This window comes from Suncus etruscus, chromosome 4 (assembly GCF_024139225.1).
Source record: "Suncus etruscus isolate mSunEtr1 chromosome 4, mSunEtr1.pri.cur, whole genome shotgun sequence".
NCBI lineage: Eukaryota > Metazoa > Chordata > Mammalia > Eulipotyphla > Soricidae > Suncus > Suncus etruscus.
In genome coordinates, this window is record NC_064851.1 from 103,917,274 (window position 1) to 103,938,880 (window position 21,607).

Below are 21,607 nucleotides of genomic sequence, written 5' to 3' on the forward strand. Positions count from 1 at the left end.
CGTTCAGGGTCACTTTGTAGTTTGCTACCTGACCAGCCATGGTTGGGGTTCACTTGGTTGTCCTTTTCCACAACCACCTTATTGGGGCTTTATTCCATCCAGCCAGACTTTCTTTCTCCAGTTTCTGCTGGCAAGACAAGCTGGATCGAGGTACAGTTGAGGTTGGGGGAGTTCCTTCTGCCAGGGAGGAGCTCAGTTCATGGGCTTTGCAAGTTGAACTTTGTGGAACAAGGATCTGATAGTTTCAGTGCTCCCCTCTTACAAGATATGGGTGGTCCTGAGTGTGGGTCACTGGATGCTTTTTCATTGTAGAGGTGATGGGGGGGTAAGTAGTTACCAAAGTGACATTATTTGAAGTTAGTTTTGCCCTCCAGGGTCAAGAGCGATAGCATAGCAGTAGGGTGTTTGCCTTCCATGTGGACGACCCGGAAAGGACCTGGGTTTGATCTCCGGCATTCCATATGGTCCCCCTGATCCTACCAGGAGTGATTTTTGTTTTTGTTTTTTGGATCATACCCAGTCCTCCTGGGGTAATATGGGATACCAGGATTTGAACCACAGTCCTTCTGCATACAAGGCAAACACCCTGCCTCCATGCTATCTCTCCGCCCCGGGAGTGATTTCTGAGCACAGAGCCAGGAGTAACCTCTGAACAGCTCCGGGTGTGACCCAACACCCCCCACCAAATTTTTGCCCTCCAATTCTCCCTGTTTTCACAAACCTGGTGGTGATGTGGAGAGGGTCCTTGCTTGGATTGGGGAACCAGCTAAATGGGGGTGTGTGTCTTAGTCCAGGATCACTTCAGGGAGCTCACAGAGCCCTGAGTCTGGGCAACATGTGGCCTCCTGGACACTGGATACACTCCACGCCTATAACCAGAGGAGACAGTGGAGGTCACCTGGAGGGAGGGCAGGCTGGCTGGGCCATCTGAGGTAAAGCACCCTGGGCTGGGAGTGATGAAGCAGCTGTAAGGAACTCCCTGGTCCCTGGAGTGGGACCCTCAGGTCTGCCTTGCCTTATGGCTCTATTAGGGTGGGGACACCCAACAACTATTGGATACACACATAAGTGTCAAGGACCCTGGGATGGGTCCCTCCCGCAGGATGAGATGGACATGATTCGGACAGCATCCTGAGCTGGGAGAGTTTGGGACCTGGCTGTGGCTGCTTCCCGCAGAACAAATTTCTAGAATGTTTGGAAAGTCTTCCAGCCTCCAGCAGGCTGGGTCTCAGGCAGGCGAGGGGCTGGAGGAGAGCAGATGGGGACAGAGGGGCTGCAAAGTGCAGGATCCTGGTGGCTAGCAGGACACCTAGATGGCTTGTCTCCCCTGTGGAGAAGGGCAGCTGTGTGGGTGGCTGGTTTCCCTAGGCAGCACGAGCACTGTAAAAGCCAAGGAGGCAAGTGGAGTCTGGCTCCCAGTCGTGCTGGCTTGAACCTCACAGAAGCACTTTGCTCCTGGCTCAGGGGCTGAGGGCACCAACAGAAGAGTCAGAACCAGGGAACAGTGAGTCCCGAGCTCCTGAAAACCGTTATTGTCTAGTGTGAGACCCACAGGTGACACTTGGGGTGTGTGAGAAGTTTTAGCTGGTTGTTTAGCATTAGAAGGAGGGTTCAGCCTCTCCTCTTGCCCGTGTCTGATGTCACCGGACCTGTCCTGCTGATGTCCCTTCTAGGTGACAATGTTCCGGGCCTTGCTGTCTGCTTGCCTTCAGTGTGTAGTCTTGCCACTGTGCTCCTCTCTGTCCAATGCTAACATGCCTGGTCTGGGGTCTGCAGCTGGAGCCCTGTCCCACAGTCCTCCTGTGCCCTGTGTCCTACAGCTGAGACATCTGCCTTGTACCCTGTCCCTGAGCCTCTCTGGGCTGCCACTCCAGTGGGCACCCCAAGTGGAGTGAAAGTGAGTCTGAATTCTCCCTTTAGGTCAGTGCCCATGGCTGGCACTAAACCATATGGGGCACAGACGATAGATATGGGTCGGCTGCATTTAAGGCAGGTGCCGTCCCTGCTATACTGTCAGTCAGGCCCACATCCCACCTTTCTGTCCAATCAATGAAGAGGGTATACAACCTATACAATTATCCAGGGGATTATGGGAATTCATTTATTTTTTTGGACCACATCTAGCAGTGCTCAGGGCTTACTCTTGACTCTGCATTTAGGAATCACCTCTGGTAGTGCTCAGGGAACCCTAGAGGATTCTGGGGATCAAACCCATATTGGTCACATGCAAGGCAAACACTCCCTGCTGTGCTATCACTCCAGCCCCAAATTACACTCATTTAATAACCTTCCACACGTGTCATAGATGGTTAATACTGGGCCTAAATATCACCATCTCACTACTCTCACCTTTACTCCCCTCTCTAACCTCCCAGAAAACCTCAGTCTTGACAGATACATGGAATTGGACAAGAATATTGCTGAGGAGCTGGAGCAATAACACAGCCGATAGGGTATTTCTTGCCTTGCACGCAGCCAACCCAGGTTCGATCCCTGCATCTCATAGGGCAGGGGGTCTCAAACTCTCGGCCCGTGAGCCATTCGAGGCCATCCGTACAACATTTTGTGGCCTGTAGCCGGCCTTCAAATATTGCAGTATTCGTGATTATTTGCTTACCGAATAACCACAATAAAAATCTCATTAGTAAGAAAAATATCACATTAAACATTCCCATACCCCAAGCAGTTCTGTTTGGAGTATGCAAATGTTTAATGCGATTTTTTGCGACTTTTTTCTTACTAATGCGATTTTTTATTGCGAATATTCGGTAAGCGAATAATTGTGAATACTTTGCGCCTAGTACAGACTTTTTTTGTGTGTGTGTGAAATCCCTTATGCGGCCCTGCCTCACCCCGACTTTGCCTCCTGAGGCCCCCAGGTAAATTGAGTTTGAAACCCCGTCATAGGGTCTCCCAAGCTGCCAGGAATGTTTCTTGAGCAAGAGTGAGGAGTAATCTCTGAACACAATCAGATGTGTACACCCCCCCAGGAATATTTCTGGGGTATCTGGCCAGGGGTTGTGACCCATTTTCATGGGGACATCTGGCTAATTGCCCTAAGTCAGAAGGAAGCTGCCTGCAAAGACCCAGAGCTACATACAAGGAGGCATGTGTGTGTGTGTGTGGGGGGAGGTTGGGGGCTGCCAAGACCCTGGGCCAAGTCTTCTGAGAGGGCACTTGTACCGGCTCATCGCTGCCCCCTGCTGGCCTTTCCTTTCTTCTCTCGCACTCATCTCCATCTCACTGTGCTGCCAAGCATTGCCATCTGCCAAGTCTGCCGCTGGGGCTACATCTGGATCTGCCTCGCACATCTGTCCCCGGTACTGCTTCCCAGCCCTCAGCCTGCCCTCCTCCCAGAGCCTGGCGCCACGTGGCTAGGGTTCCCAGCTTGCATGGTGAGGGGAGGCAGGGTCACCCCAAATACATGTGCCACCAGCCTCCCTCGGAATTTCACTCCAGAACTTGCCCTGCTATTGGGACCCTTCCAAGCTCTCCCAGTTTCCCCAGAGGGTGCCCCTTCCCCCAGTGTCAGGTTGTTCTAAAGGAAAAAGTTGACAGCCAGAGAGATAACACAGGGGTTGCAAGGTCTCAAACTCAATTTACCTGCGGGCCGCAGGAGGCAAAGTCGGGGTGATCCTTGAGTGCAAAGTCAGTAGTAAGCCTTGAACATTGGGGGTGTGACCCAAACAACTAAAACAAAACAAAACAAAACAAAAAAAGATTCCTCTAGGGCAGGGCCACAAAATGTTGTACGGAGGGCTGTTCGTGGCCCGAGGGCCGCGAGTTTGAGACCCCTGGAAGGCTTTTGGCTAGCAATCCCCAGCATTTGCAAGCCCTGCCATGAGTGAACATTGAGCACAGACCCAGAGTGACTGATCCCTGAGACCCAGCAGTGATCCCTGAGCATAAACCCAGGATTGATCCCTGAGAAGAGAGCTAAGAGTGAGCACTAAACACAGAACCAGGAATAATCCCCGAGCATAGACTCAGGAGTGATCCCAGAGCACAGACCCAGGAGTGATCCTGAGCACAGAACCAGGAGTAATCCCTGATCATAGACTCAAGAGTGATTCCTGAGCACAGACCTAGAGAAAGCTCTGAAGATACTGCAGGGTATAGCTAAAATAATAATAATAATAATAATAATAATAATAATAATAATAATAATAATAATAAAAGAATAAGAAAAAGGATGACAAGAAGTTTAACTTCTCCATCAGGGATCCTTCTGCCCAGGGAGGGAAATCTCTGCTGCCTGTGACTTGGTTGGATACTTCCAACCAAAAATGGGGGTCAGGGCAAGGGCTGAAGGGCCAGAGGCAGGCCGAACATTATCTACAAATATGCTTATATATTCTCTGGGTCTTCCATTAAATTATTCTAATAATTATGCAGTACAGGACAAAGCTCAAGTGAGGTTCAAGGGCCAGTTGTCAGAGCAGTAGTGCTAGAGGTAAGGCTTCTGCCTTGCAAGCGCTAGCCTAGGATGGACCGAGGTTCAATTCCCCAGCGTTCCATATGCCCCCCCCAAGCCAGGAGCGATTTCTGAATGCATAACCAGAAGTAACCCCGAATGTCAAACGGGTGTGGCCCCAAAAAATAAAAAACAAAACAAAGAGCCAGTTGTAGCCCCTGCCTGTTTTTGTCAATAAAATTGTATTGATACAGTCACACCCATCCATCCCTGTAACCATCCCTGGCTGTTTTCATGCCTCCTGAAAGTCCTTGACATTTGGTTTCATCATGGCTGGTCCTTTACTGCAAACATGGGGGTTGAAACCCCTTTCTAGACATTATCTAGCTCACTGGCTCAGTGAGGAAATAATCAGGAGGATTGAAGCGCCTTCCTGCCACGAACTGTTTATAGCCCTCCAAAGAGGGAATGAGGACTCAGAAATGTGGCCTGGCCTGGCCCAGGGCCCCCCAGCTAGGGAGTGGAGCAGGAATTCAGGGCTTCTTTCCTCCCACATCTCTTGCTCAGAGAGCCCCTTCTTCCCCTGAAGCCAGGCTGTCAGGATCCTGACCTTGGTCAATCCTGGCCATCAACTGTGTGACCCTGGGGCCTCCCAGGACAGAATGGACAGTTTCTTGCTTCCCACCACCTAGCTGAGGATTAAATGAACCACCCACCAATATCGCTCTAAGAATCCATAAGGCTTGGGGGTGCGCCTGGTTTTTACACAGCTCGTGATCGCCTGGTCCAACTCCACCAGCTGTAATCAAGAAACTGGGGTGTCCCCAGACCCTGCTCAGCCACACTTTATTATTTCAGCAAAAAATATGCAGGTGGCCTCCTTGGCATTTGAAGGCCCCCCACTTTGGCTCTTCCTGGCTCTTTTGTTCCCTGCCTGTGCCATTTCTTTCTGCTGCACATCTTAGCACCAGGGGACAAGGACACCTAAGATCATACACCAGCTCAGGCTTTTATGGGGTGGGTAAATTATTTAAACCTCTCAGAACCTCATTTTTGTTTGTGTGTGTGGGGTGGGAGGGAACCATGCCTGGTGATACTCAGGGTTACTCCTGACTCTGTGCTCGGGTATTATTCCTGGAAGTGCTCAGGGACCCTATGGGATGCCAAGGATCAAATCTGGGCTGGCCACAAGTGTCCTCCCTGCTGTACTATTGCTCCAACTTACACTTGGAGCAAAAGCAATAGTGCAGCAGATGAGGTACTTGCCTTGTTCATAACTGACCTGGCTTCAATTCCCAGCACCCCATAGGGTCCTTTGAACCCCAGCAGGAGTGAGCCCTAAGCACAAATCTAGGAGTAAACCCTGAGCACCACCGGGTATGATACACCCCATAAGAAACTTTACAAAATGTAAAAGCAGACACATTTTAGGGACAGAGAAGGTAGTTCAAATGGTTTGCATACAAGTAGGCCTGGGTTTGACCCCCAGCTCTGGAAAGGTCCCCCACACACAACACCAGGAGTGGCTGGGAGGAGCCACTGAGCACAGCCCACTGTGGCCAAAGCAGGCCTCAAACTGGGATAACCACTGATGAGTCATGTGATACTTAAACAGCAATATCTGGTTTATATGGGGGCTCCAGAACCGGTTCCCTGGAAACTTCCAGGCAAGGTTCAGAAACAGATTGTCAGGAGTGTGGGACCCATTTAGGTAGAAGAGGGCCAGGGAGACAGCACAGTGGGGAGTGCACTCACCTTGCACATGGCGCAACCTGGTTCAATCCCCAGCACCTTGTGATGATCCCCTGAGCACGACCAGGAGAATTTCCTGAGCGCAGAGCCAGGAGTAAAACCTGGGTCCATGGCCCCCAAAACCAAACTTCAGACCAAAAGGCCAAAAGACAAGAGGGCCCAGTTCATGGTGTTTCTGGCCGCCTGTTGAACTTCCTCAGGCTGCGCCTTGAATTCTGCACCTGGGACATTTTAGGAGCCCAGGCCTGGCTCCCACCTCCTGGTGCAGCCCACCCTGACTATCAGCAGCATGACCACATGTCTGGAATGTTCGGTGGGTGGGTCCGAGGAGGAGCCCCGCCCCCTACAGAATGTCTCACATTTAGCCACTGACTTGTGAAGGCCATTCTCGCTCAGACCGGGGTCCACCCCTCTGCTGATCATCCCTTGGGTTCCTGCCCTTTGACTCTGGTTCTGCGCCCATCCTTTCTGGAACAATCCTGCTGGACATAGGAGAGAGTCCAGGCGGCTGGGCTTGGTTTGGAGCCACACCCAGAGGTGCTTGGGGATCATTCCTGATTCTGTGCTCAGGGCTTACTCCTGGCTCTGTGCTCAGGAAACACTCCTGGGAGACTCAGGGGACTCTAAGGGATGCGGAGGACAGAATCTAAGTCAGCCATGGGCAAGGAACTATACTATCTCGAGGGACCCTGCAGGTGTATTTGACAAGCAGCTTCCCTGTCCCTGGAACCCCAAATGTGGAAACCCCAGACTGTCCTGAGGGCCCTGCCTCGCCCTGGCTTTGCTGCTCAGTGCAGCTCAAGCTATCTTGGGGGTCCTCCACAGTCCTGTTCTCCATTTGGCGCCTGCGTGAAGGGGACTCCAGACACTTCTCCAGGGGGCACGGGGGTGTTAGTCTGACTTCGGCCAGGCTGTGAGCTTGTTTCTTCCTGCTGCCTTCCTGATGAGTGGAGATAGGGGCTGGCCCTGATCCATAGCAGAAAGAATATCTTCAGCAGATCAGAGCTGGGAGAAAATGCTGCCCCCTTTCTGGGGAGATGGGGAAGGTGTGTCCCTTAACACAAACAAGTGGGCTCTGTGAAAGCAGAGCCTGCCTTAGGCTCCCCAATCCCCTTTGAGCCACAGAGGTGGTTCTGAGGCGGAAGAGCATGTTCGGAGCTCAACTGTTGCTTCTCCATTACACAGAGGAGGCCAAAGAACACCCCCTAGGGGCAGGCTAACGGGAGAGGGGGTGGCTCCCAAGCTCTCTCACATCCTGGCTCTGAGGGTTCAGTCCCTGGCCTGGCCTGTCCCTGTGCTGCTGCTGCTGCTGCTGCTCAGGCCATGTGTTGGTGGTGGGAAACCCACAGAACCCCAGGCCTGAACCCTCCACCCCATTCCCCTTAGGGGCACCATACATCACCCCAGGTCTGTTACATACCAGGGCCCCGGCAACGGACAGCGAAGATATTTAGTAGAATGTCCTGGGGAATAAGACTGGCTGAGTGCATGTGTTTCTGAATGTGTTCATCTATGTGTGTGTGACTGTGTGTGAATACTTACCTGTGTGCCTATGCAAGTGCATATGTGCATGCCTATGTGCATGTGAGGTTAGGCATGCACTTCCCAAGCCTGGGTAAACACTGAGGCCAGAGGAGTTTGGGGGAGGTTGACAACACTGGGTGCTTCGCACTGCACACTCTTCTCTCTGATCCTCTGGGTTTCTGGTGTCTTAATAACCCTTTTATAAAAAGCCACAGGAGGTGGGGCCGGAGAGATAGCATGGAGGTAAGGCATTTGCCTTGAATGCAGAAGGGTGGTGGTTGGAATCCCGGCATCCCATATGGTCCCCCGAGCCTACCAGGGGCAATTTCTGAGCATAGAGCCAGGAGTAACCCCTGAGCACTGCCGTGTGTGACCCAAAAACTAATAATAATAATAATAATAATAATAAATAAAAAGGCCACAGGACCCAGGATGCGCCCTCAGTGTAGGTTGTATACTCTGATGGATCTAGGTGTCCCTCCCAGTCCCTCCAAAGGGGCATGTGTGCCCTTGATTTAAGACATTTGGACCCAGACTTTGCTATATCCCTGAGGGACCAGGGCAGGACCCTATGAGAGCAACCAGTGAAAGCTGAGTGGGGTGTCCATCAAGCCAGAGGCTCAGGGCCAATCAGGGTTCCCCAATTTCTGACCCTCCAGGAAAACACCATCTGCCTGTGTCCCCACCTTGAATGTTTCGGTGTCCTTGAACCCAGCACCCTCTTCCTAGTGTCTTCTCTTCCTTCTTCCCTCCTCCTTCCCCTTTTCCTTCCCTTCCTCTCTTCCTCCCCCCCCCCTTTTTTTTTTTAGCATTTTTCGTTTTGAGGGCCACACCCAGCAGCGCTCAGGGATTACTCCTGGCTCTATGCTCAGAAATAGCTCCTGGCAGGCTCGGGGGACCATATGGGATGCCAAGATTCAAACCACCATCCTTCTGCATGCAAGGCAAACGCCCTTACCTCCTCTTCCTCTTCCTCTTCCTCTTCCTCCTCTTCCTCCTCCTCCTCCTCCTCCTCCTCCTCCTCCTCCTCCTCCTCCTCCTCCTCCTCCTCCTTCTTCTTCTTCTTCTTCTTCTTCTTCTTCTTCTTCTTCTTCTTCTTCTTCTTCTTCTTCTTCTTCTTCTTCTTCTTCTCCTCTCCCTTCCCCCACACTCTGTCCTCTTTTCCTTCTCCTTCCACATTAGTAACCCGTAGATGGGCTGTTGTTACCCAGCACCCCACTTTCCTGGTTCTTGGAACTCCTTGCTCTGCCTCTGCAGATGGGCCTCCCCACTCTCCTGCTTGGCTGGAACATGCCCATCAGAGACGGGGCACTAGGAGATGAAGTTTCCAGGGTACCAGGACAAAACCTTGAGAACTTTCAAGGATCCTTGAAGCCTTGGGTCAGATTCCCTTACAGACTGTGCTCAGCAGTGCCTCCTTGCCTCTCGCCTGATGTGGCAGATGCACCAGCCTGTCCCATCCACAGCTGTTCCATCACTTCTGTGAGGACTGAAGCTTTCAGAAGTGGCCTCACTGTGCTGCTCTGGAAGCCTGTCCCCTCCTCCCTGACATAGGGACAGCCCAGGTCTTTATTGAGCACCTACTGCATTCTCATTACCTGCAGAGGCATTGAGGTGAGCAGTGAACCAGGCTTCCAAGTTCTCACCTCCCAGAATCTCAGTCCTTTGAGGGCCTGTTTGCCTCATTTCTCTGGCATTGCTAAAGATGGATTCAGCCCAGATAACATGTTTTTAGTCTTTCTGGACTCCAGAGCTCTACATTCAACTCAGGAAGTGCAGAGGCAGCATCCAGAGAGATAGTGGGGAGCAGGAATGAAGCGTGGGGTCCTCTGGGGACTGAGCAGGGAGATGCAGATTATGAAATGCGGCTTGAGGATCTGAGAATGAGCAGACGCTGTGGCCCAGCCAACCTTACCCTGCCAAAGCTACATAGTGAATTGTGGGGTGATGGGTCCAGAAAAGGGATGCTTCTAGCTGCCGAAACACAGGACAGCCCCACTAGGCTCTGTGTGTCAGTTTTTCTTTCTATTCTTTTGTGTTGGTTTGGGGCCACGTCCATCAGTACTTAGAAATCAGTCCTGGCAGTGCTCCTGCGCCTGTACTGTCTCCCGCCCATCTTGCTGAATTTGAAAACATTGAAACTGCCCAAGAGATGGGGAATGTTGTAGCATGAGAATCCTCCACGGGGCCTGGAAGGTGACATTCAGTCACATGCTTGACTGCCAGTCTCCAGGGAGAGCCCCCACCCCCCATGGGACTTGGCAGCTGTGGCCACTTTCCGAGCTATAAATATGCCCGAAGTGAACACGGTTACTTGGGTGGGGAAGAGCCAGAGTCCATCACCAGAGCCCATCTCAGCCCATCACCCACTTTCTTCATGTCCAGCTGCTCCCCAAAGCTATCAGTGTTTAGGGGCAGGAGATTTAGGCACAGCGGGGAGGGCATTTGCTTCGCACGTGGTTGACCTGGGTTCGGTCCCTGGCATCCCATAGAGTCCCCAAACACCACTAGGAGTAATTTATGAGCACAGAGCTAGGAGTAACCCCTAAGGACTGCTGGGTGTAGTCCTCCCAAAAATGTTATTAATGTATAAAATGTTGTAAATATGCAGGCTGAACATGACAGCACAGCAGGGAGATTGCTTGCTTTGCACAAGGCTGACTGGGTTCAATCTCCGGCATCCCATAGGGCCCTTTGAGCACTGCCAGGAGTGATTCCTGAGCACATCAGAGCCAGGAAAAACCCTGAGCACCAGCAGCATCTGTGGCCCAAAGACCAAAATGAAATAAAAGAAAATAAGATGTAAGCACACACCACATGCAATGACTTTTTTATTACGATTTGTTAAAAGTTGTCATGAGAATTTTTTCCTTTTGTAACAAAGATTCTTGAGCCCACATGACACTGCACGGTGATTGATGATCACCAGGGCATGGTTTCAAGGGACTCTTTTGCAATACTAAGACAGCCAGCTTCATCATGGAGGTGCTTGGGGACCAAGTAACCTTCCAAAATAACTCTTCTTCTTGGTGTAAATGGTTTAATGGAAACACTCTGCTGGCTCGAGTGGAAATGCATTCTTTCTTTTCTTTTTTTCCTTTTTGGCCACATCCAGCAATTCACAGGGCTCTGCACTTAGGGACCACTCCTGGCAGTGTTCAGGGGACCCTATGGATGTCAGGGATCAAACACAGGTTGGCTGCAAGGTAAACAAACACTTTACCCACTTTAGTATCATTCAGATCCCAAAAATCCTTTTTTTGGTTAGATGACTGGCTAGATAGATGGGCATATAAATAGACTGGTACAAGGAAGGAAGGAAGGAAGGAAGGAAGGAAGGAAGGAAGGAAGGAAGGAAGGAAGGAAGGAAGGAAGGAAGGAAGGAAGGAAGGAAGGAAGGAAGGAAGGGAGGGAGGGAGGGAGGGAGGGAGGGAGGGAGGGAGGGAGGGAGGGAGGGAGGGAAGTAATAGGAAGGAGGGAGGGAGGGAAGGAAGGAATGGGAAGGAAAGGGAAGGATGCATGAGATGCTGGTGATTTCTGGGGCGAAGTTCAACTCAGAGCCTCGGTTTCTGCATTTTGGGAAGAAATGTGGGAAGTGTGGCAGGCAGGCAGGTGCCAACAGTAGTGAGAGCATTGAAAGCACTGGGAGCACTGGGAGGCCTGAGAGCATGGAGACCATTGGGAGCACTGAGCTTTGGGGCACTTTGGACTCAGATTCCAGGTGTGCTTATTAGTGGGAATGAATCTAGTCTCCCCGCTCATGGGCTCCAGATTGGAGTTTTGTGTGACAGTGGCTGGAGGCTACTTAGGGAGCCGTAGGAGCTGTGAACTAGAGAGTTAATGGGGTGTTCTGCTCAGACCAGCTGTTATGGAGGATGCAGATGGCATGTCTTCCCCCTTGTGTTCTCTCTCCCTTTTCCCTGCCATAGACCCCCTATTGGCCAGTTTGGAGAGACTCTGGAAAACCAACTTGCTCACTGTGCTCCCAACTCTGGACACTGGGTGTGCTGGCTCCCCAGGTGTGCCCAGAGGCTCCTGTGACACAGGCAGGATTAGGGAAGCATATGTGCTTCTTGAAGGAGCCGGGCTGGCTCGTGGTGTAGATGTGTCTCTTAGAGGAGATAGAGGGGCACAGCTCTGGAGAGGTCAAAGGCTCTTGGGACCCCGATAAGGATCAGCCAGGCTGGTCGGACACTGTCTCCCTAGCCAGACAGACTTAGAGCATTCACTCTCCAAGGCACACATGCTTTGAAATGTGTCTTGTAGGGCCCGGAGAGATAGCACAGCGGCGTTTGCCTTGCAAGAAGCCAATCCAGGACCTAAGGTGGTTGGTTCGAATCCCAGTGTCCCATATGGTCCCCTGTGCCTGCCAGGAGCTATTTCTGAGCAGACAGCCAGGAGTAAACCCTGAGCACCGCTGGGTGTGGCCCAAACACCAAAAAAAAAAATGTGTCTTGTAACACTGGAAGGTTTTTCAGGGGATTCTTGTTGGGGAAATTCAGGGGAGCTATGAGCTAGATCTTGAAGCTGGGGGCAGACTTGAAAGTGGGTTACCCCTGGTGGTCTCACCCTCACTCTGTCTCCTTGGAGTCCCCAACTCCATCTATGGGAGCCCACCTGGAGATCAGAGTAGGATGCCCAGAAGGACCCAGCTGCTCTCTCACCCCTGTTGCAACTTTTCACTTGAGAGGCACATACGTGGCCTGCAAGTCCCCCCCCCAAAAGTTTCCATCTCATGGTAGGTGCTAGAAATGAGCAGACCTAACAGTGTGCTGAAGAAACCAGGCACGTGGCTGGGCCAGGTTAGCACCTTAGAGTCTAGTCTTGGGGCCACTCCCCTTAGTGATTTTTGCTACCTGGTGACAGGGATGACCCCATGTGGAATGCAGGGTATGATCCACCAGGCTCCCACAGGCTCTTAGGGAAGTTGCTCGTGTGAAGGCTCTTGGAGCGGTCCCAGCCCACGCAACACTCTTGGGAAACACCAGTTTTGACCTGAACTCTGATTTCTTTCCTCCTCCTTGCGAAAGTCTGAAAGTTGAAGAATAATTAAATCCCATTAAAAAGCCAGCCCGCCAGGCTGAGAGATAAATGAGCTGTTTGCATAAACATGAATTAAAAGAGTCGCACTGTGTGTGTGAGGGAGGGAATGGTTCTGTGCTGGGGACAGCAAAGACATCTGGAAGGAATTAACTGGGGGCAGAGGGTGGGTGAGTAGTGTGAGCAGAGAACATGCCGTGATTGTTGCAGGGAGAGGGTTCTTTCTGGGAGGGGGGTGCTTAGTGACCCCAGAAAAGGAGGGGCTGCCTGTCGCCTCCACAGCAGAAAGAACCACAGCCCCACCAAGAAGTTGTGTGAGGCCCTGTTTGTAGACAGGGAATGTCTGCGTTGTCTGCTCTCCGTTAGTGTTTTGAGGGGGAGTGAGCCCAATAGGTTGGAACTCAGGGCTGACACACATACACATACACAGGGCTCTGGGGCCAGACCCCAACAGTGGGTCTCCCGAGCCCTGCTGAGTGCAGAGCAAGTGGTGCCCACTTCTGCTGGGAAGTGTCCCACGTGAAAAATAAGGTCACTTCTAGGGGCCGAAGAGATAGCATGAAGGTAAGGCGTTTATCTTGCATGCAGAAGGACAGTGGTTTGAGTCCCAGCATCCCATATGGTCCCCTGAGCCTACCAGGAGTGATTTCTGAGCGTAGAGCCAGGAGTATCCCCTGAGCACTGCTGGGTGTGACCCCCCCCAAAAAAAAAGAATAAATGTCACCTTACCAAAGCTGTAAGGTATTACTCCTGGCTCTGCGCTCAGAAATTGCTGCTGGCAGACCTGAGATGGACCAGGGTTCGATCCCCAGTATCCCATATGGTCCCCTGAGCCTTCCAGGAGCAATCTCTGAGTGCAGAGCCAGGAGTAAGTTACCCTTGAGTGCTGCTGGTGTGGCCCAAAAACAAACGAACAAAATCCCCCACACTCTCTCTTACTTGGAGAGACCCCTCTGCACTTATTTACCTTTTTTTGTGTGGTGGGGGGAGACAAGATTCAACTGCAGGACAGAGATGGGTCCATATAAGACCTGCCTTGATAGTCTTCACCACCATCAGAATCACAATCTAGGACAGTAATGGCTAACCTTTTTGAGCCCGACGCACAAAATCAAAGAATTTCCTCAAAGAGCCAGCACGTCCTCCCAATGGCCGGTCCGGCCCTGTTGCCAGGTGAGCTGCAAAGCAGATACCTGCACACTCGCTTCCCAATGCACCGCATATCTTAATTGCGGACCTTCCCTCATGCTAGCTGCAAGGCCTTCGCGTGCCACAGCTGGCACGCATGCCATAGATTCACCATCGCTGATCTAGGAAGACGGAAGGATGGGAAAGGATTGATGAACTAATAACAGGCTTTTACTGTGAACTTATTTTTAGTTCTGGGGATCACTCTCAGCAGTACTCAGAGCTTACTCTGAGGCTCTGCACTCAGGAATCACTCTTGGCGATGCTGGGGGGGGGGGACTTGAGGGGATGCCGAGGGTCAAACTTGGGTCACAAGGCAAGAGCCCTCCCCTCTCTACTATCATCACTCCAGCCCCAATAATAACCAGCTTTTATAAACCAGTAATAACAAAACAGAATCGAATGGCAAGACTGGGTGTGCAAAAGGAAGGGAACAAGAGAAAGGGATGGGGGCCACAGCTTACTCAGTATTGGGGTTCAAGCCTCACTATGGTTTGGGACTCTCCAGATCCAACCCTATACCACAAGAAAAGGAGAGGGAAAAAGGGGGACATGAAGTGGCCTTTTCTGCGGGCCTGAGGAGGAATGTTTTTGCCCTTTATTTGGGTGTTTATGTTAATATTATTGTGCAACGAACCACCATAAAAGACCCAAATGAACTCTGCAGGGGTTCGGGAAGAGGTTGAAGGGGGGCTGGCGCCTCATGACCCAGTCTGTGGGCCTGGCGGTGATGCTCAGGCCCCCCTCCGGAGAAGTGGGGGAGGGAGGGTGGGTCCTTCCAGGCCTGGGCAGCTCTGACGCCTGGAGCCTTCTCCCTGTGGCTCCAGCCCCTGTCAGGAAGCCCGAGCCTAGTCTCCAGGACAGCTGATGGGCACAAACAGCAGGACTTGCCTCTCTGCTACTGCCCAGTTCTAATGTTTGCAATATGCACCATATGCATGCATACACAGGCATGTATGTACACTACATGTGAACACGCATGCACACATATGCTGCTTTCAGACTCCAGTCCAGTCTCCTCTCCAGGCTCCTGAGCCAGCACTCTTGGCGTTTCCCTGGCCAGGGTGGATGGAGCCTGGCAAACATCACACCCTCTGGCCTCAGTCCGGGTTCTCTTTTGACCTCAGGAGCCCTGTCTGGCAGCATTGGGCTGAGGGCACAGCAGTGCTGGGGGGGATGTATACCACCGAGAATCAAATACAGAACCCCAGAGTACTACTGGGGGTTACCCTGGAGTTACTCCCAAGGCCCCTGAACACCCCAGTACAGTGGCCTGAGCAGCTCCATGTCACTGGGTGGAGCACTGAACTCTCTGGGCCTGAGGGTCAAATATCTCTGGGAGATTTGGCCCCAACACTGCTTAGGGGCCAACTCTAAAAGAGGGGGGGGCTGGGGCTGGAGCAATAGCACGGCTGCAGGGCATTTGTCAGCCCCAGGACAGACCTGGGTTTGGTTCCCAGCATCCGATATGGTTGTTCAAGCCTGCCAGGAATGATTTCTGAGTGCAGAGCCAGGAGTAACCCCTGAGCACCAACAGGTGTGACCCCCAAACCAAAACAAACAATCAAATTAATAAAGTGGGGGGCGTAGTGGTAGAAGTAATATCCACCTGTTGAAGAGTAGGACAGTATATACCAAACCCTGGGCCACTCCAGATATGGAGATGACGTCTCATGTGATGATGTTTCATGTGACGATGTTTCTTTTGTTTTGTTCTTGTTTGTTTGGGGCCCACACCCAGTGATGCTCAGGGGTCATTCCTGGCTCTGCTCCCAGGAATTACTCCTGGTGGTTCTCAGGGAAAACTGAGATGCTGAGGATTGAATCTAGGCCGGCCACATGGAAGGCAAATGGTTCACTATACTGACATTCTGGCCTCCTCATGTGGCTATGTCTCATGTGGTAGTGGCATTTATTGTGATGACGTTTCACATAGAGATGATTTCTCAGGAAACAACGTTTCATGTGGCCCTACCTCTTGTGTTCCTTAGAATACTCTTAGGATCTTTAAAAATGTCTCAGGTTGGGGCCATAGAGGTGGCGCTAGAGGTAAGCCGTCTGCTTTGCAAGCGCTAGCCTAGGACAGACCGCTGTTCAATCTTCCGGCTTCCCATATGGGCCCCCCAAGCCAGGGGACAATTTCTGAGTGCATAACCAGGAGTAACCCCTGAGCGTCAAACAGGTGTGCCCCCCCCAACAAAACAAAACAAAACAAAACAAAAAAATGTCTCAGGTCTATGGAGCCAGAGAGGCAGTACAGTGGGTAGAACCTTGCATGAGCTGACCCAGGTTCAATTCCTGGCACCCTCTATGGTCCAGCGAGCCTGCTAGGAGTGATCCCAGAGCACAGAGCCAAGAGTAAGCCCCAAGTACAGCAGAGTGTGACCTCTGCCCCTGCTTCCCAAATTCCCCAGCTCAGGGTCTGGGGAAATAGGCCAGAAATTAAGACTGCTGCACACGGGCTGATCCCACTTAGATCCCCAGCACTACCTAAGGTCTCCCAAAACCCTGCTAGGAGTAAGCCCTGAGCACCACTGGTTGTGATGCAAATTTCCCCATCGCCTCCCAAAAAGAGTAAATAAATCCCCATGCTTTGGCCCACTGTGATTTCCTCAAGCAGACACCAGGCCAGGCAGTTTTAATGGGCACAGTCGAGGAACCAGTGGTCTCACCTAGCTCTGGTCCCATCTTAACCGCCTCTGTTTTTGTTCTTTGGGTCACACCCAGCAGTGCTCAGGAGTTACTCCTGCCTCTGTGCTTAGGGGTTATTCCTAGCGGTGCTGGGAGGGACACCCTATGGGATGCCAGGAATCGAACCCGGGTTGGCCACGCGCGCACAAGGCAAAAGCCCTCTCCACTGTGCTCTTCATCTATCCATGGGCCTCTCCATCGTGCCCTTTTTTTTTTTTTTTTTTTTTTTTTATTGAACACCTACCGGACCCTACCCGTGTCAGAAACCGAGTCCTCACCAGGCACTCTTCTCTTGTACCCCCTCTGCGCCCTATCTACCCCGCCAGTGCCCAAGGCCCGGAGCTCTCCCGAGGACCTGAAGGCGCTGACGGTGCAGGTGAACCGGCTGAACGCGAGCTTGCGGGAGCTGCAGCAGCGGCTGCTGGCGGCGCCGTTGCCGGCCGAGCTGGAGGAGCAACTGTGGACGACGCAGGAGGCTCTGCAGAACCAGACGGACTCGCTGCAGGCGCTGGCCGGGACGGTGCGGCGGCTGGAGGAGGCGCTGGGCACGCTGCGGGCGCAGGGCGCGCGGGCCGAGCAGGCGCTGGGGATGCTGCAGGAGCGCACGGGCCAGCAGAGCGACGCGGCGCAGCTGGAGCGCTACCAGCTGCAGGCGGACAGCAACCGGAGCCAGTTGCTCCTGAGGCGCCACGCCGGCCTCTTGGACACCCTGGCGCGCCGCGTCGGGGGCCTGGGCGACGAGCTGGCCGACATGGGCGGCGCCCTGCGCGGCCTCAACCACAGCCTGGCCTACGACGTGGCGCTGCAGGCTACGCGGCTGCAGGACCTGCGCGTGCTGGTGGTCAACGCCAGCCTGGACACGCGACGCCTGCGCCTCGGCCACCTGGGCCTGGAGCGGCAGCTGCAGCAGGAGCTGGCACTGCTGAATACGGTGACCGAGGACCTGCGCCTCAAGGACTGGGAGCACTCCCTGGCGCTGCGGAACCTGACGCTCGCCAAAGGTACCGCAGTGTGCGCGCCCCGGGAAGCCCCTCTCCAAGTGCCCCCTCATCTCCAAAACCGCTTTCAAAGGCCTTTAAGGCTCACACGTGGCTTGCACCCACGTCCAGGGTGAGTGTCGTGTCATCTGGGTAAGGCCCCCAGCTGCTGGCAGCATGCTGCGGAGTGCCCCAAACTTGTGCCCCAAGGGATGACCAGTCCCGGGGCCGGCTGCGTGGGTGCGAGTTTGCGGTTCTACCTGATGTGCAGCGGCTCAAAGAGGCCCTTCAATATCGAAGGAAGTTGAGAGAGTTACAAATCCACCTTGAGCCTTCTGGGCCATTAGAAAGCTGGTTAAGGGGTGCCAAGTGATAACATGTAAGGGAGGGCATTTGCCTTGCACATGACCAACCTGGGTTCGATCCTCAACATTCCATAAGATTCCCTCTGAGTACTGCCAGGAATAATTCCTGAGTGCAACGCCAGGAGAAAGCCCTGAGCACCACCTGGCAAGGTTGGCATCAACAGGCACAGACTGGCAACACCTTCTGGTACAGGTTAGCGCTGACCAGCACAGGTTGACAGAGATTAGCACACACTGACATGGGTTTTTATGGATTGGCACCATGTAGCAAAGGTTGGCACCCAGGAACTTAAAATGAGGGGGCACTTAGAGGTTGAGAGTTAGGACACGATCAGGGCCTGTGCCTAGAATGTGCCAACCCAGGACAAGTTCCCAGCATCCCACAGTCCCACAGGCACTGCTAGTCTGGCACCGGAGTCCGGCACTGCAGGGCCGAGCAGTTTCACTCTTTGCACTGAACTGCTGGTCTAATGGGCAGAGACTTGCCAGTAGGACCCCTGCACCTCCTGAGCACACACACCAACTATAAGAAGCACAAAGATGGGGTTGGAGTGACAACACAACAGGGAGGGCATTTGCTTTGCACATGGCTGACCTGAGTTCAATCTGTGGCATTGCATGGGGTCCCCCGAGCCTGCCAGGAGTAATTTCTGAGTGCAGAACCAGGAGTAATCCTGAGCGTCGCTGGGTGTGGCCAACAAAACAAAACAAAAACAAAATAAAATAAACATTAAAAGGGCACTTAGAGGCCAGAGTCACCCACTTATGCCTCCAACTCGAAGGCCAGCCACTGCCTTCTCCACCCCACTGCCCACAACTCACCCGCATGTGGCCCTACCTGGAACGGGACCCACAAAGAGAGGCAGCATCCTGAGATTCGGCTTCTGCCCAGGCCATATTTCTTGGGATTGATTCAATCTCAGGAACCAACAGCAGCATTAAAGGTACAGATTAAGAGCCACCATCTGTGGAACTGGTAGGGGTGGAGCCTCGCTTTCCTGCCTGGTTGCCCCAACCTGCTTCCCAGAGCAACCAATTTGGGTCCTTCTAGGATCTTCAATTCCCATAGGCTCCTTCCTGCCCTTCCCAGTGCACTGTTCTTAGCCCAGCCCTAACAGCTCAGGCCGTTTCCCTGCTAAGACCTCTGATGCTTTCTTGGTTCTTCATTGATGCTTTGAAGCCTCTTTTCTTTTACCCCTCCTCCCCCAGCAGGGCTGCAGATCCGATTCCCCAAGGGCCTGCTGATCTTTTGGCAATGCTTCCTTCACAGACCAGGATCCTCCCCTGCATCCCTCTCTGAGTCCCAGGGGTGCAAGGAGAGCCATGTGCAGCCAGCACTCAGCTGTGGAGACAGCTCTGGCTTTGGAGAACAGGCACATGTGCAGAGCAGCTTGGCCGCGTTTCTGTGCATCGGTGCTTTTTCCTTTCCTTTTTTATGGGGGTGCTCCACTGCACGTCTGTTCAAGCAGCCCTTCTACCTGCTTTTGTCCTGCTCTGAATGCGCAGATACACAATTGTACACATGTGTGTGCACATATCTGCATGCTCACACATTCATAATGTGCATAATGGCCAATACATGCTTACATGCATGCAGGACACATGGGCTCATGCACACATGCAGAAATATGCTTCTGACCTGCTTTTCCGGGGCACAGAACCCACCGAGATGTACCCGTGTGGATCTTCCTAAACTAAGGAATGAGAGATTCTTCCTGTTACTCCTCAGCCCCCGTGGTATCTAGTCCTCCTCCCACCGCATCTGTCTCCACCTAGACTGTGGTGGCCATGCTCCTGGGCCTTTGCTTTGCTACCACACAGCATCAGCAGAAACCAGGCCTCTTGGAACAGGTTTGTGGGTTTGAAAGAGGCAGAAACTTAAGGGATGCTCAGTAGGCAGGGAAGGTTGTAAGAGGGGGGAGGAACAGCAGGAAGGATAGCCAGAAATAGGAGGCACAGTAAGAGTGGTAAGCAATCAGAGAGCGGAGGCTCAGTAGAGGGGAAGGTAGTCAGAGGTGGAAACCAACTGGAGGGATAGCCAGAGAGAGGAGGCACAGCCATAGAGGAAGGAAATCTGAGAAGGGAGGGAGGCTCAGCGAAGGAGAAAGTAGTCAGAGAGGGGAGGTAGGGGAGTATGAGAAAGGCTCAGCAGTTTTCTCCATCTTTCTCTGGTGCTGCTGCTAGGAGTTTGCTAGGGATCAAGGTCTCTGATGGCCTCTCCAGGCCAATTCCTGAACCTCTTCTGCCATTGGTCCTCACAGCTGTCAGTCATCATTCTTGCCCTTCAGCCTGCGAACGGGAGAGTTCCCTACCTCCAGGCCAGTACCCTGAGAAGGGAGAATTCTCTGGGCTTGACCAGACACAGGCCCCCTACCTGAGACACGCCCCACCACACTCTAGGAAGTTCTCCCTGATTGCACCAAGGCTGAGCTGGGTGGTGCCCTATAGTGGTTCCTTGGTGCTGCCCCTTCCTCCATCCCGTGGGTGGAGCCTTTTTTTATGTCCCCACCCTCCTGACATTGGTGCCATTTATGACCCTTCTAGGACCACCTGGCCCCAAAGGCGACCCGGGAAATGAAGGCAAGGAGGGCGAGCCCGGCCTGCCAGGTCTACCCGGGCTTCAAGGTAAGGCAGGCCAGGGAGGTGGCATGGGGGACCCCAGGGGCCACACAGACTCTCCTGGCTTGGACAAGGGCTCTGGGGAGTACAGCCCCCCTTCTGATAGGGTCTGAGACAGGGGACGCAGTGGACACTTGTGCACATCAAGACCGGGAAAAAGGTGCCAAAGAGTATAGAATTAAACCGCAGGTTCTAAGCCAGGACACTGGAGAGATGCAGGTCTGGAAGCAAATGTCAATCTAGGAAATAATACATATATACATACACACACACACACACACACACACACACACACACACATATTCAGGAATTCCAACATGTAAGCCTTCAGCCCCTAAGCAGCACATACACACACACACACACACACACACACACACACACACACACATTCAGGAATTCCAACATGTAAGCCTTCAGCCCCTAAGCAGCAAGCTCCATGGGAAGTCCAGAAACACAAGAGAGCATTTTCCTGAAAATCCAAGTATTTATTAGGAAGGAACAGACCACACCTGGAGATGGGGTTAGGTGATCTAAACACCAATTCAAGGTCATACATTCAAAGATGCTTCCAACTAATGAGTAAAAGGGGTATACTGAGTGGGATGGGATCCGATTAATCCCACAAAAGGGCCCTTCCCAAGGCAGGTAGGACCCAGAGCCTAAGGGGCCAAATGTGGGGGAAGTGAGCAGATTAAATACCTCTTGAGTCCCGAATCCCCATCAGATACTGTACCTCTCTGCTCCAGTTTCCAGATTCCCCTAATAAACACCCCCCCCCACACACACACACTTTGCCTCACAAATACCCAGCACAGTTCACTCCTCTCAGCAGCAGCATCTCCAAAGGTCCCTTTCGATTCTATGCCTCAGTTTTTGCCTCTAACCTGTCTGAGACTCTGAGGGCGGCATTTTTTTTTTCTGGAAGAAAGTAGAAGCTTTTAGAACACTACTCTTCCCCACCGCCTCCCTCTGGTCCACAACTTTGAAAAGAAAGTCTTGGAAAGAAGTCACTGAGCTGTGTCAGGTGTGACCCAGCC

The 21,607-nt window shown here is 52.7% G+C and overlaps 1 protein-coding gene across 1 annotated transcript in view; it reads left to right on the plus strand.

Moving 5' to 3' along the window:
• The window catches only part of SCARA5 (scavenger receptor class A member 5), a 47,891-nt gene that overhangs the window by 6,974 nt on the left and 19,310 nt on the right, over positions 1-21,607 (plus strand). The window contains exons 3-4 of the mRNA XM_049771117.1: positions 16,936-17,610; positions 20,496-20,576. Of these exons, the coding sequence (XP_049627074.1) occupies positions 16,936-17,610; positions 20,496-20,576 (756 nt within the window). The remainder of the gene's footprint in view (positions 1-16,935; positions 17,611-20,495; positions 20,577-21,607) is intronic.